We start from the raw sequence: 15016 nt of genomic DNA, 5'->3' as shown, positions 1-15016 counted from the left end.
AATAAATTTCTATAAGTACTTTATTATCCTAATTTATTTTAGCGGCAAGTTATTAAAACTTAGCGGAGTATACTGCATATAATCCTTGCTATTTAAGACTAAGGATTTCAGCGGCTACTTATTATTCTTTATTAATTATATTAAAGTTATCCTTTAGGAGTGCTTTAAAGTTAAGCCAGTCTGCGAATATATTCTAAGTTTCCTAGTCTTGCTAATTATAGTTATTTTCCAGATAGTCCTTCTAGAGGGGTTTAAACCAGTCTTTAATATCTCCTTAGATTAATAGTATAGTATATAGTATCTTCTTTACTATAGTATCTAGTTTAGTAGGGAATAGCTTAAAATATCCTTTTATATAGGTAAGGAATAATAGGATATCTACTGCCTTTCCTTTAAATAGCTTTAGGGTTAAGGGCTTAATAATTTCTCCTAGGTTATATTAATTATTAATAGGGTTAACCGGTAATGCAGGCAGAGGTTATTTATTTACTCTCCCCTATAGGGTTTATATATTATTTCTAAGCTATTAAAGCTTAGCTATTATTTTAGCTATACTAGGAGGTAATCCTATATAAGGTAATATCAGTCTATTATTATTAGTATTAATAGATATTATAATAGTATAGTAATATTACTTAGTATTTATATAATATATTCTAAATAAGAGCTATTAATATATAATAATTAGGTTTTCTAAGGGATAAACTAGTCTATTCTAAGTTTATATTAGCAGAGTTATAAGGCATATAATATTAAGTAATTATAAAGTATTATATCTCTTAATAGTAAATAAGGCAGGTTAGGCATATTCAGGTAAAGATATTTTATTAATAGCTATTAAGCTAAGTATACTAACTAATACTAAATAAATATATATATATTAATATCTAATATAAGGGGAGCAATAATAAGTTAGGTTATTATCAGTCCTAGAGCGATGCAATCCTAGAGCGCCGTTGATCTATATGAATATTGGTTTATTATTAATTAGATAATTACATTAGGAAATATAGGGATAAGAAAGCGAAAATATAGGGTATACATGAGATAACCGCTTAGGTTGTAATAATTCACTATTAAGAGATATAACACTTTATAATCGCTTAGTATTATATACCCTATAACTCTGCTAATATAAACTTAGAACGGACTAGTTTATCCCTTAGAAAACCTAACTATTATAAAAACACTTAATTAATACCTAATAACTCTTAAAGAACTTTCACTAGTCTCGCCAGAAAATAAAGGGTTAAAATTAAAATTACCTAGCCCTAAGGACTCCCAGTCTAGGTTCTTAGTATTTAAGGAATGCAGCTCTTTAATAGCCGCTTCCTTATAATAGCTTAACTCTTTAACTAACTTATCTTTACTATTTAACCCCTAAATACTATAATATAATTTAGAGGTATAATGCTCTTTTAACTTAGTTTTTATCTTTTAAATATAAGATAAATAACTAGCTATAATAGCTATATAAGCTTATAATAAAGCTAATTCCTTATAAAGTTTTAGAAGATCTTTACTAGCCTTTTCCTTATTATCCTCTAACTTCTTCTCCTAGGAAATTAATTTCTATATTAAAGAAGTTAATAAATAAAAGGAATTATAAAAAACACTAATAAATCTTATATAAAGAAGCCACTTAAGTGCTATTATATAAGTAACTACAGCAGATATACTTACTGCATTATAAAAAATCCACTATTATAAGATAATCCTTTTAATATTTAAAATAATAAGAATAAGGCAATCCGCGAATTTGCATAATAATTTAATAGCCTTAGTAAGAAGTTTATACTCTTTAGTCTTATAGTTAATACTCTTTATAATATAACTAGATATTTTATTAGGAATATATAATAAGAATAATTATAAGTAGATTATACTTATATAGGATTACTATGCTCTAAGAGTACCTATAATCTAGGATTACTATAATCCCTAGAACTAAGTAATCCCCTAAGAATCCCTTAACTATATATATATTTACTTAGTATTAATTAATATACTTAGCTTAATAGCTATTAATAAAATATCTTTATATAAATATACTTAACCTGCCTTATTTACTATTAAGAGATATAATACTTTATAATCGCTTAGTATTATATGCCCTATAACTTTGCTAATATAAACTTAGACTGAACTAGTTTATCCCTTGGAAAAACCTAACTGTTATATATAGAGCCTTAGCCAGCGAGCCCTCCCTAGAGGTCTAGAAGGAACCCTTAATAAATAAGGCAACTAGTCTATAGGCCAATATAGCGGTTACTATAGGGAATAGCCGCTATTACTATGATATTCAGATCGTGGCTATAGTAAAGGATTCAGCTAGATCTGACCCCTATGAGACCCTTCGAGAGGCTGCAGAAGAAAAACGACGAAAATACAGGACCCTAGGGGCCTTCTTTCAGCCTTTTATTATCTCAGCAGCCTCTATTAGCAGGGAAGCCCCTAGAGGGATAGCTAGTTCCCTCTGGAATCCCTCTAGAAGGGACCCTTAAGGCTAATCTTAGCCTTATCCTTTCCTATAAGCTATTACCTATAATAGCTACCTTTTCCTTATAACTCTCCTTATTTCCTTATCTCTCTTTATTTTATTCTATTTACTTTACCTTATTTCTTTTCCTTATTCCTTTTCCTTATTCCTTTTCCTTATTCCTTTTCCTTATTCCTTTTCCTTATTCCTTTTCCTATAGCTAGCTTTATTTTCCTTATTTTCTCTATTTTTTCTATACCTTATAGCAGTTATAACCTTATCTCTTTTCCTTTTCCTTATACCTCCCTTATAGCTATAGTTATTTCCTTTCCTTATACTATATATAGTCCCTAGAAAAGCAACTAGGCAGATAGCTTAAATAGTTAATACTACCCTAATTTAACCCTAAGCAGGTAAGGCATATTTAGGTAAAGATGTTTTATTAATAGCTAGTAAGCTAGGTTCTATCTAATGCTTAAAGAGTATAGCTATTTATATTAATCTAGAGATATAAGGCAATAGGTATTATTATTATACTAGTCTTTAGACTGAGATATAAAGTTAGTAGTCCTAGACTAATATAAAGTTATTTAGTCCTTATCTGATTAGTTAGAGCTTAAGGACTAAGAATTAAACTTTCAGTCCTGTTATAATTAGTATAAAGTGAGTGTAAAAGTGGGTTATATTAAAGTGGAAAAGTGAGAAAGTGGGGTACATATAACCCGGTCGTAACACTATTCCTCAGTCTTAAAGTAAGAGCCCTGGTTATATTATTATATTCTAAACGATAATGCTATACGCTACCTTTAAGCATGCAGGAGGGGTTAATTTCAGCTAGACCCCAATCAGCATTGGCGCCATAGTTAGGTATCATCAAGAGGCGATTTTAGTTAAATCGCCCATTAAAAATAGGGTTGCGGGGTAGTAAGATTTAGTCTACATCGCTTTAGTTAAAGCGAGTATTTAATTGGTTTGAGATAGTTCTAGCCCCACACTTGGTCTTGGTATGATGGAGGAGTGGAAAAGCTATAGGGTAAATGGCCTCCTGCTAATCTTCCAGTCTAAGTTTAATTACCTTTTAAAATTAACCTAGGCTGTCACTTTTGAGATTAGGCATGACAGATGCCGCGCTGCCTGCGATGGCAAGTGACTGCCCTTACACTCTTGTGAGACCAAAGAAAGGTCCCGATCTCCATGTAGGCGTTGCGTAAGTCACATGCAATCCCGCAGCTGAAAACTTCGTTTTCATCCCCCACGTAGCAGCACCTGATTGGTTCTTTCTACCACCGGCCCTGTCGGTGACTGCCTGGCGTGTTTGCCATCGAACTCTGCCAACTCTTTATAAGCAAAGGATCCTCAAGTGTGTTCCTCATGTGCTCCTCACACTAAACCGGCAAGAAGTGTGAGCACAAATCGAAAACCTCATTAAGCTGAACACCGCGAATTTCTGCAGGGTCAGCCAAGATTGCACTAGTTATGATCTTGTGCGACATAATGCTAATACCTTTTATTTCAGATCGTGAACTCGTTCATCTGGTCGGCGATTTCTAAAGTTCCGGAGCCGAAAACAGACATTGTGGCGTTGTAGTAGGACTCCTTCACCGCATATTTCTACTCATCAACGAGCCACGTATTTCCCCTTGTACTCGTCTTGATTAACTTGAGCAACAACGTTCGGCAATGCGTTCACGAGCTAGGCGAAATGACAGCGATACCTACTGTGGACCAATTGCCGTCTTTCATAGACACCGCCTCATATTTAGCAAACGACCGATTTCAATGTATTTGGTATTTACCTTACAAAAAGAGATTCTGTAAGGTTCAGATCACGCCAAAAGATAATCAAAGAGCGCTTCAGGGGGCGAAAGGTGTTTGGGAATCACGCCTTGCGGCGACATCAACGCTTCAAGACTTGGCGACAATTGCTGAGGATTGTTGCTGCGCTCGCCACCACCGTAATAAAATATGGGGAAGCGGTCTAGCAGGGGAGTTGGCTGATCGATGGCAAAATGAGATACGAAATGCCTTAGGTCTTACGACTCACGGAAGAAATCTAAGCATGAAGACGGAGGGCACGAAAACGTCAGTTCCCATCACATTTGCCAAACACCAGGTTCTAGAAGAGGAAACATTGCTGTCAAAACTGCAATCACCTGTTGATCCTCGGGCATGCAAAACTGGTTCTTTGTATTTTTACACCCATGCAAACGATGTCTTTGGTGGCATGATCAAGATAGGGTACACCAGCCGGACGATAGATTCTCGACTACATGAATGGGCTGAATGTGGCAATGGCTATCCAGAACTCCTCTACTCTCTTTCCGACGTGCGACATCCAGAACGTGTCGAGCTGTTGATACACTTCGAGTTCGTGGAATGGTGGTATGCACAGAGATGGTGCGAGCATCATCGCAAAGCCCATATTGAGTGGTTTAAAGTCGACTTGGATAGAGTGCGAACAGTTGCGCGTCTCTGGTGCCAGTGGATGCAGGACGCCAACCCATACGACAGGCGCGGCCGCCTCACGGCTCTTTGGGCGGGACATATCGAGTTCTTGGTTCAGCATGAAAATCCAATCACAGCCGGAGCAATGGTTCAAATTCAGAAAATAGAAGAAGGATCAGACGAGGTGTATGAGTTTATCGACGACAAGGTGCTGCGCAAGAAACAAGACGTTGTAGTGAAGGAGGAAGTCAAAGAAGCTTAGGGTTTGGATAGGGTAGTATTAACTATCTAAGCTATATTTGCCCAGTTGTTTTCCGCTACTATACAGTATAAAAGATAGGTAAGGAAAGTAGATAAAGAGAATAAAGGAAAAGAGACTAATAAGAGGTAAATAAAGGTTAGCTATAATGCTATAGGAGCCTTATAAAGCTATTTTCCTTTAGCTTATAGGAGCCTTTAGAGAGCCTTTTCCTATAGCAATAGGGGACCTAGAGATAGCAAAAGGTAGTTTTATAAACGGCTAGTCTCTGGATCCTCTATAGCTTAGGGGGCTAGCTTCTATAGGGTTAGCCTAATAGCCTGAGGATTAGGGTTAAGATAGGGTAGTATTAACTATCTAAGCTCTATTTGCCCAGTTGTTTTTCTTCTACTATATAGTATAAAAGATAGGTAAGGAGAGAGGTATAGAGTATAGAACTAGGAAAATAAGGAAAAAGCTTAAAGAGGGATAAGAGATATAGGAAAGCCTATAAAAGAGAGACAGAAAATAAAGAAATAATAGGAAGGAGAGAGAGAAAAGAGAGATAGCTATAGAGGAAAAAAGGTAGAAAATAGGGAAATAAAAGTAATATAAGAAAAAGAAGTGGAAAAAGGAAGGAAAGAGAGAAAAGGAATAAGTCAAGGAATTATAGAAGGGTTCTAGCAAGAAGATACTAACCCAGTAGGGGTATCCTTGCTAATAGAGGCCGCTGAAAAAGCCCTAGTCTTAGTAAGAGTTAGGGTTAGATTAGGGTGGTATTAACTATCTAAGCTATCTGCCTAGTTGCTTTTCTAGGGACTATATACAGTATAAGGAAGGGAAATAACTATAGCTATAAGGAAATATAAGGAGAGGAAAAGAAAATAAGGCTATAACTGCTATAAGGTATAAAAAAGGAAGAAAATAAAGCTAGCTATAAATAAAGAAAGTAAAGAAAATAAAGAGAAGGAATAAGATAAAGTAGTAAAGTATAGAAATAGAGTAAAAAAGAAAAAAGAAAAGAGAATTAAGAAAGTAAAGGAAATAAGAAAATAAGGAAAGTTATAAGGAAAAGGTAGCTATTATAGGTAATAGCTTATAGGAATAAATAAGGCTAAGATAGGCCTTAGGGGTCCCTTCTAGAGGGATTCCAGAGGGAACTAGCTATCCCTCTAGGGGCTTTGTTCTAATCAGCACTGCTACTGCTGTATATAGGACAGCGTTAAATCAACTCTACTGGGTTTAAATTGGGTCAATAAAATCAACTCTACTAGAGTTAACTTTAGACTGTAGTACCAGGTGCAGCACCCTATCAACTGACTTTGTTCTCGTATCTCAGAGGATAACTTGAAAAGGTAGTCAAGAAAAGGTGCGGGGTCATATAAGGACGCCTTAATGACGAAAGCAATATAAACTTTCGCCGGGTCGGAATTAAACGGCTTAGGTCACCATGACTTCATCCCGATTCTTGATTTGCACGTCTTTATAAGTTAACGTAATCATGCGACTGGCCTTTTATATACGGTTACATAATGCTTGTGGACTAGTACCGTAGGATCTCGAGAAACTCGGACACTCTAGCATCGCCACAAAACTCAGTATCAGCCAATTAAACAACGGTAACTCAACGGTTTAGAGGTTAAAAAGTGGAAAAGTCCTACGGTACTTTCTTCATGCCACACTCCGACCGAGGCCAGTTTTATGCCACCTAGGCGGGGAGATTTCATTTCTTCCACTATATAGACAGACATTCATTCACCTTGGCTGCCACCATCGACAAGCATCCCAACAGCACGTTTCTGTCTCTAGGGAGCAGTTCATATTAAGGGTTTACGAATTATCAAATCGCCTCTAATGTGTCGATAGGCAATACCAATGTCGCGGATAATACCAATACCCCCAAGGCAATCGGACATCGAGACTGGCCGGGGGACACCCTCGACGCTAGAGCAACGACCGTGTGAGAACGAGATTTACACGTACAACTGCCACGCTAAAAGCCGACATGAGGACAGCGAATGCAAAAAGAGGAAAATAGATTGGTGCAGTAGTCTTGGGCGGTGCTGCTTCGGAAAAAGAATGACACTTCCCATGTATCGAAGCCACAACACGTTCGCCGCTCAGAACGTTGAAGGGAATTTATTCAAAATTCTAGCCCAGGAGTGCATGGAACAGATTTACGATGATAATCCCGATGCAAAGTTCGGATCTGTCGCAGTACTCTCATTTGCTAGACTACACCATATCAACTTGCACTATTTCGAGGTGGAGTTAGCGGCAGACCTTGCCGACATCGTGGACAAAGGGACTACGACCAGAAAGCAATTGCTTGAGATCAGGACGAGATTACGGGATTATGGTGAGGATCTTCGCTTATGAGCACTCATGAAAAATTGTCTTAACTAAGTGAGCAGGCGCGGCAATTGCAGATTATGAACGCGTGTTAAAACATTGGCATCAGCCCCCAAAGGAGCAGCTGACAGCGTTCCACAAGACCATTCTTCCGCAAAGGTTTAGGGAACTAATCAAACAAGATCGCTGCAGTTGGGATAATGCATATATTCCGTTAAGATCGGACAACCCACGACTTGTCGGCTTTATCGGCCGCGTGTTGGCGGCAGTTATGGGGGGCCTCGCACTCGTCGTACCAATGCTGATAATGGCCATACCTGGGGCTCCTGTCAAGAACTTAGTTACCACGCCTATTGCCATAGTCTTAGTCGCCGTTTGCATTGCATCATTGTCGCAAGGCTCCTGGAGAGATGTTTTGGGAATGACAGCTGCGTATGCGGCTGTGCTCGTTGTATTCGTTGGTGTTGACAAACCGAAATGTTGTGGCGAGAGTGGTTAGGAGATGAGACCGCTGCCATCCTGGTCGCGGCCTATCATTGCGTGCCGGCGGAGGCAACGTCAACTCCAGATAAAATGCAACTCATTTGCCTAAGAACAAGATCTTAAATCAAATAACCTACTGTAAGAAGGGTTGCGCATGTCATCTGATTAAACATAACAAATTTGGCCCCTGCAAGCACTTACGGCCTAACAAGAATTGTTATCGTCCCTTGATCTACCCGTTGGCACATGTAGGCTTTGGGGGCCCAGGCGAGCCAGCCTACTTGCGACGAACATGTGGGACATCGGAGATGTAACAGGTCGGATTGCGGGACGGGTTTTCGGAAAAAACCGATCAAAAACCGCCAAGCCCTTGACATCACCAAAAAGGGCGGTGATTTTCACGGATCTCAGTATTCATCGACGACCAAGGCACGCATGAGCATAAAATATGACAAATAGGCTCGCTTAGTTGAGCTGGACGAAATGACACCTCGCTAAAGCTGTGCGTCCGTCTCGCTGTTGATTTGCGCGCGTTTCTGGTCATCGCCTTTTAAGTTATGACCGTCTTTGGGGTACATCCTTTCAAATTTTCCGGTGACTGTCCCCGTCAACCAGTCAGGACAGGTTATTGTCCTTCAGGCAACTGACAGAATAGTTGGAGCTACTATCATTGCGAGGCTGGGATACACCGAGCACACCATAAACCCCATGGCCAGTTCATTTAAGAAACTGGCCAAACTCGCTGACAAGGACGCTCTGAAGAGTGCTCGGATTCCAACAAACATTGTTGCTGGTGGTGTCAGTGGAGAGTCCAAGACAGAGTCACTGGTTACATCTGATCTACAGGGACCTGGCGTCCCGATGACTGCAGACAGTATCAAGCTGTTAACCGATGCTTATAAGAAGCATGAAGCTGATGCTCGTCACTCATCGCTCCGTATGGTTGCTTCAGTGACTTCAAACATGGCCATTTCACAGGGTACCACAGCATTTGGACTTGGTGAATCCATCACCGTGGCAGCTGGTGACCTGTTCAACTGGCTCAGAACAGGAATCGAGAAGGTTGTCAACATCACCAAGAGTGCCGCCACAGGCTTCTGGGAGTTTGTCGTCCAAATCGGCAAGGTCGTTTATCGTGCTGTGCTTAACATAATCGAAGCTGTCGTTGGAGTTGTTGAGTGGGCTTTCAACAAGACCAAGACTGGAGTCGAAAAGGTCATTCGATACGTCGAGTTCTTGTTAAAATGGGATGACATACGTCGTACAAAGCAGGTGGCCCACAACTTGGTTAAATATTACCTCTATGAGATGGTATCTGGCATCGAAACAGCTAAAGAAGCATTTGACGAGTGTATGGATAGTGCGCAGAAATCAGTAGCCGAATGACCCGGCATCAAAGACTATTCAGCCCTGGGCGGTTCAGCCTCAAAACCACCTTCAGGAAATGCCACAGATCCAACCAAGGACCAGACAGCCGGTTCACAGATAATGGCAAGCCATTTCAGGAATCAAGCCGACAGAATCAGCATTTAAAATGGAATGCCTAAAGCAGATTTGGTTCAAGGCTTAGTTAATGACATGATTGCAGCTATGGAATCACAGGGAATGGTCTTTCTGCAAATCTACCAGTAGCTCAAGGACCTCGCCCAAGACTTTTTGAAACTCCCTCTGACTGATATTCTTAAACGACTGACCGGGATTATCGTTAAAGCTGTGCTGAGAATAACTAAAGTTATCGTCGATGCCATGTTGGATGTCTTGTATAGACTCGCCGGTACTGTCGTTGAGGTCCTGGACGCCAAGATTCACATCCCCATCATATCAGACATTCCCAACGCTATTGGAATTCCTGATATTTCCTTCCTTGATTAATTCACCTGGATCGGTGCCGCGGGAATCACCATCGTTTTCAAGATCACACAAGGCCACGCTCCATTTCCAGACAACGCTTCAACTTGGGCTTTAATTAATGCCCACGACTGGCCATCGTTCTCTGCAGTCTTGAAACAGCCAATCTTATCATCTGACGAGAACGATAACGGAGCTTTTGATTCACGTATATCGCTCGATATAGGACAACTCATTTACCCTGCAGGCCATGCCCTGGCCGGCTTCGTCGCCTTCACGGGAAACTTCCTGTTCTTTACTGAGGCGATGGATATAAGCCCTGCGAATGTGTTCGGTGTGCCCTCAACCACCATGGGTGTGATCGGTGCTCTTGCAGCTGGCGGCGCAGATGTCCTGGCTGCCAAGATGCCTATTGAGAACAATGCCGTTTACATCCTTCGAAAGATTACTATTGTCGCTACTTTCATGACAAAGATAATTTTCTCAGATCCTGGTCAGAAATATCTTACAAAGGGCAAACTGTCATTCATGAAGGCAGATGACAACAGGAAGGTTGGAGCAGTATTTAACACAGCTTTGGTGTTCCCTGCACTTTTCTGTTCTTGCTTCCATTTCTACGAGCTTTCGAAGAAGCCTGCTGGCAAGGACCGATCGCTGGCTATTGTTGGGGAGACTTCGAATATGGTGCAGTATGTTGGACGAGTATCGTATTGCGTTGCTATTTTCGATCCTGAGCTAACGACGAGGGTTATTCCAGCTAGTATTATGGCAGGATGTAATGTTGTTATGTGCGGTTTGGAGACTGCGGGTGCTGTGATATTTTGAAGTTCTATAGTAGGATGGTATCTTGTTAATATACCGAATGAGAAAAAGTAAGCTAATAAAATAACCTCTTGACTAAGACGTAATTGGAGCCTTTCAGTTAGCACTTGCTAATTGGATTTCTTATACCGAAAGTGCTCTTTATTACCCTTGCGACCTATAAATGTTTAAGTGCATCTAGCCGGGCCGATTGAGAAGTATCTCAGCATAACCCCACTTGCTAAGCTCCACTCTTCTCTTCACTAGGGCGAATGTTATGCCGATTGTTTTTGCCAATCTATACCATATCGGCGACTGGATTATAAATCAATATACAGTTCACAGGGTTAAATAAGATATAGCAGACTGCTTACCCAGTTCACCGAAATATTACAATCCTAACGACGACATTCTATCGTCATGGCATCTACAAGTCCTATAAAAGTTCTACATGCGCCACATACTGGAATCACTGTACGATCGCTCTCACGCGCTATCCACTTATTCCAAAACATCTTAAACCTTCGAATTTTACGCACCGCTCACCTCTGCCCCCCGGTCTCAACAGTTGTCGGACACCCAGAAGCAGAGATCGATATCGCTTTAGTCGAGCTTCCAGGGGGACATCTTATCGAGCTCCTGGAATACTCATCGCCACCGAAGGCCAAGCAACAGGAAATAAAGCCTTATAGCTGGGATTTAGGGAGCTGGCATCTATGTCTGACCGTTCAAAATTTGGAGGAAACTCTATATGCTCTAGAAGGTGACGAAGCAGCTTGGAGTCAGCTTACTGCGCCGCAGATATTAGAACAGGGCCCTAATGCTGGCAGGAAAGTGGTCTATGTGCGGAACGAGGATGGGCTGACGCTGGAACTGTTTGGGTGAAGAACTCATTACTTGCCTGCTTATATATACTTTATAATACCTATCTCATCTACTGTATCAATTACCCCACGTTTTAGGTCTTAATATACAATCTAGTGGTCCATAGCCCTACTTAAGAACTATTAACAGGAGTGCACTGCGTTTCTTCTTTTTACCTAATTATAGTCTAGAGCTTTAGACCTATATCTCTCGTAACGGAAATGCAATGCATTACTTGCTCTAGAGTAATGAAATTAGAAAACTTAAAATATAAAATGCAAAACATTTTTGTCGGATAAACCCTGTTAAGTTTAACAGCTGTATTTGAGAATAAATAGAAGCCACTGTATTAAGCATTGCAAAACGGTAACTTAAAAGATAGTGCATTTACTGGAACTAAATAACCCTCTAAGAAATATTATTTCATAAGTTAATACTGCTTAGTAAAGCAGATCAAAGTCACTTAAACATTTGCAGAACGTAGTTTAGCTTCCTGGAAATATAACTTCATGGCTTTTATACTACTGTGAGACCAGCTAATTGCACTCAGCATCGAGACTAAAAGGTCCACTGAAGACTTTAAAGTAGCTATATTATAAAGTATAACTGCAGTAAAGTCAGACGAATATCTAACCGCTGTATACTTAACAAGAGGTAGGGTTATAGCTAAAGCCCGAATTCTTACCTAGTGTTATTCCCGATAGGAATAAATAGTAGATTACTATGCCTGACTTAGAATACTTGAGAGCTAACTTCTGGAAGAAAGCATCCGTGGGTAGCACTAAACATACCAAAGTAGTATACAGTTAGCATGGTAGATCTTAAATATATACCATATCTAAAGCCAAGATTGCGGCTGGATACCACTCCCTTGCAACGCGATACGGTGCATATCAGCTCTCATAGACTAGTTCCTCCCCTGATTTCTTATTATTAAGAGGAGACGCCAAATAGGTCAATGTATTCAGCGATTCCCGTAACCCCGCTAATCCCACTCATACACCTGAGAAACTAATATAGTACCTTTTATATTATACCCCCGATGGATCCTTAACCACCACAAGTCATAGAAGGGCAGGTCGCAGCCGAAGTTAGGACTTTCGCAGAAGCTATAGATGTGACATTTACCCCGAGTCACTCGAGCCCTGACCCGATCAACAAGATTGCTTTACAACCATGAAGAACTCCCCACAATAGGGAAACGGTGAGCCTGGCCCAGTTGGGCAACTCGCACAAGAGCTGGCATAACAGCTCATCAAGTTTAAATGACGCTGCAACGACAGCCATCGGATAGCACCACATAGCCATTTCGAGAATCCCACAAATATATCAGCGTACTCAATTATCAAAGACAGAAACGGACCGTGTTCCAGCTTTGTATCTATAACACCATTCGATTTTAGCATGGATTATCCTATATTAGAACGGGACCTGTCCTTGTTTTTGATTTCAACAGTAAGCGCAGTCATAATGGTAATCCATTTCATTACACTGAAACAGGCCCCTGTACGCTTTCGAGTTATACAGGAACAGGTCTCTGCACACTTTGCGACATATTAAAGATACATTGTGACTTCCCGTCGGTTGCTAAAATCTCAAAATACCATTTTTTATATTCTTCATGCTATTAGGAATAACTTTGAGCACTTTGTGGAGACTTCTGCCCTTGACTAATGTCTAGTATTGCAAACTAGACTTAAGATATCATCGTGATAGGTCATAAGCTAGACATTCTGTGTGAGAGACGTCTTCCCTAGACTATAACAACTATAATAGTGAGGGCAGTAGAATTGAGAAAGCAATTATAAGAACAAAATTATGAAATATAGGATGAGATAAAGATAGGGGGAAAGAAGCGAAGAAACACTAAATTATAACCGAATTGATTAGAGAGTAATAACTAATGTGGCTGGCAGCATTATCGAAAGCTTCATATAAGCCCAATATATTATCACGAACTTTCTTATGAACGGACTGCACTTGTAAGCGACTTCCAAGCCCCTCCAAAAGTGACATAAACATCTCAATCACTAGGGCAGAGTCTGTGGAGTTGCAGGTCTCAGCAATAGATTATCTGCCCTTAGAAGCCTTCGCTGTAAATTAATTAAAGGATTTATAGCTTGCCTATTTAAAAAATTAAGAAAAATTTCTTAAGAAGGATTTATCGTTAAGAATGTTAAGTGGAACTCAGACTAAACAGTAAGGAAATTCCCCTATAAGACTATGATTTACTACAAAGATGTCTTTAGCTGGTGCAGCAGTTTAAAATGCTTTACAAATATTATAACCTAAGCGGTTATATTATATATACCTTACTTTTTTACTCCTTACTGGCTTACTCTAGAGTATAAAGATATTTAACTAATACAAGGTTAATACTTATATAGATTAACTCCGCTCTAGGACTATACTACTCTAGAATTAATAATAACTTAACTTATTATTAATATTCTTATAAAACCCTTAGTAAATATAATTATTTACTTAGTATTAATTAATATATTTAGCTTAATAGCTAATAATAGAATATTTTAAATAAAATATATTTTACTTGGTTTATTTATTATTAAGAGATATAATACTCTATAATACTTAGTGTTATAATGCCTTTTATATTAACTGATATATACCTAGTATAGATGATTTTGTCCTTTAGGAACTATAATTATTATATGCATCTGCTTTAATAATACTATCTATTTAAGGACTAGACTTTAAGTCTAGCTTAACTCTATATGCCTTCCAGAGGTATTTATTTCTTTATCTTAAGATTATACTAATAGTTTAATAGTCTATATTAAATGTATATTAAAACCCTCTGCTTTTAAGCTTACTAAGTGCTTTAATTAATTAGCTAGTACTTAAAATAGGCAGTAAAGTTAATATCTCTTTATTACTTTTAATAAGGTTAAGTGCTTTAGCCTATATATAATAGTTATAATTCCTAAGGGATAAACTAGTCTATACTAAGTTTATATTAGGTAAAGAGTAAGTTTTACTTAAAGGCTAATAATATATTAAGAAAGCTAAAGGGTAGGTTATATATAGAGGAAGGCCGCTAATATAACTAATAAGTCTTTTATTAATTAGTGAAACTTATAGGGAATATATAATATAATTATAGGGGTTATAATACTATAACTTAGTTCTATTAATATACTTGTTTATAAGTCTATATAGTTTACTATAAAGATATACTTAGATTTTTTAATATATAACTATATACTTATATAACCTATAGTATACAAGGCGCAGGTTATTTATATAGTTAAAATATTCTATTATATTAATTAAATATTAATAGCAGTATTAATAGTAATATAGAAATAAATTAAATAATATCTTTCTCTAAATCTATAGCGGTTAAAACCATTTTAACTGCTTCTAAGGTAAACTTATTTTTTATCTATTAATAATAGTTAATATAAGTATAACCACTATATCTCTATGCAGCAGTTAAGGTAAGCTCCTAACTAGGTGCTGTATACAGGCTACCCTTATTAATT

At 38.5% G+C, this 15016-nt stretch overlaps 5 protein-coding genes across 5 annotated transcripts; all 5 read left to right on the top strand.

The window, feature by feature from the left end:
- The first annotated feature begins 3760 nt into the window (after positions 1-3760).
- Positions 3761-5515, top strand: EDB82DRAFT_494162 (uncharacterized protein). Its single transcript, XM_025732683.2, has one exon. The coding sequence runs from the start codon at positions 4182-4184 to the stop codon at positions 5184-5186; it is 1005 nt and encodes a 334-aa protein (XP_025583665.2). The 5' UTR covers positions 3761-4181; the 3' UTR covers positions 5187-5515.
- Positions 5516-6704: 1189 nt separating this feature from the next.
- Positions 6705-8159, top strand: EDB82DRAFT_494161 (uncharacterized protein). Its single transcript, XM_025732682.2, has 2 exons — positions 6705-7521; positions 7577-8159. The coding sequence occupies exons 1-2, from the start codon at positions 7038-7040 to the stop codon at positions 8011-8013; spliced, it is 921 nt and encodes a 306-aa protein (XP_025583664.2). The 5' UTR covers positions 6705-7037; the 3' UTR covers positions 8014-8159.
- Positions 8160-8361: 202 nt separating this feature from the next.
- EDB82DRAFT_119698 (uncharacterized protein) lies at positions 8362-9561 on the top strand. Its single transcript, XM_065607006.1, has one exon. It carries the CDS (start codon positions 8706-8708, stop codon positions 9381-9383), a length of 678 nt encoding a protein of 225 aa, XP_065464379.1. The 5' UTR covers positions 8362-8705; the 3' UTR covers positions 9384-9561.
- A 496-nt stretch (positions 9562-10057) lies between these two features.
- On the top strand, positions 10058-10760 carry EDB82DRAFT_119700 (uncharacterized protein). Its single transcript, XM_065607007.1, has one exon. It carries the CDS (start codon positions 10152-10154, stop codon positions 10668-10670), a length of 519 nt encoding a protein of 172 aa, XP_065464378.1. The 5' UTR covers positions 10058-10151; the 3' UTR covers positions 10671-10760.
- A 275-nt stretch (positions 10761-11035) lies between these two features.
- On the top strand, positions 11036-11643 carry EDB82DRAFT_494158 (uncharacterized protein). Its single transcript, XM_025732680.2, has one exon. It carries the CDS (start codon positions 11067-11069, stop codon positions 11529-11531), a length of 465 nt encoding a protein of 154 aa, XP_025583662.1. The 5' UTR covers positions 11036-11066; the 3' UTR covers positions 11532-11643.
- The last annotated feature ends 3373 nt before the right edge of the window (positions 11644-15016 follow it).

This window comes from Fusarium venenatum (genome assembly GCF_020744135.1).
Source record: "Fusarium venenatum strain MPI-CAGE-CH-0201 chromosome Unknown EDB82scaffold_2, whole genome shotgun sequence".
NCBI classification, from domain to species: Eukaryota; Fungi; Ascomycota; class Sordariomycetes; order Hypocreales; family Nectriaceae; genus Fusarium; species Fusarium venenatum.
This window is presented reverse-complemented; position numbering and strand designations above follow the sequence as displayed.

What these genes read in the sequence shown, in the direction of transcription:
- EDB82DRAFT_119698 (XM_065607006.1), top strand. Translation starts at nt 8,706, where the DNA reads ATGGCCAGTTCATTTAAGAAACTGGCCAAACTCGCTGACAAGGACGCT.
- EDB82DRAFT_119700 (XM_065607007.1), top strand. Translation starts at nt 10,152, where the DNA reads ATGGATATAAGCCCTGCGAATGTGTTCGGTGTGCCCTCAACCACCATG.
- EDB82DRAFT_494161 (XM_025732682.2), top strand. Translation starts at nt 7,038, where the DNA reads ATGTCGCGGATAATACCAATACCCCCAAGGCAATCGGACATCGAGACT. An exon ending in GACGAGATTACGGGATTATG is followed by an intron (nt 7,522 to 7,576) that starts GTGAGGATCTTC and finishes CTAAGTGAGCAG; the next exon opens with GCGCGGCAATTGCAGATTAT.
- EDB82DRAFT_494158 (XM_025732680.2), top strand. Translation starts at nt 11,067, where the DNA reads ATGGCATCTACAAGTCCTATAAAAGTTCTACATGCGCCACATACTGGA.
- EDB82DRAFT_494162 (XM_025732683.2), top strand. Translation starts at nt 4,182, where the DNA reads ATGACAGCGATACCTACTGTGGACCAATTGCCGTCTTTCATAGACACC.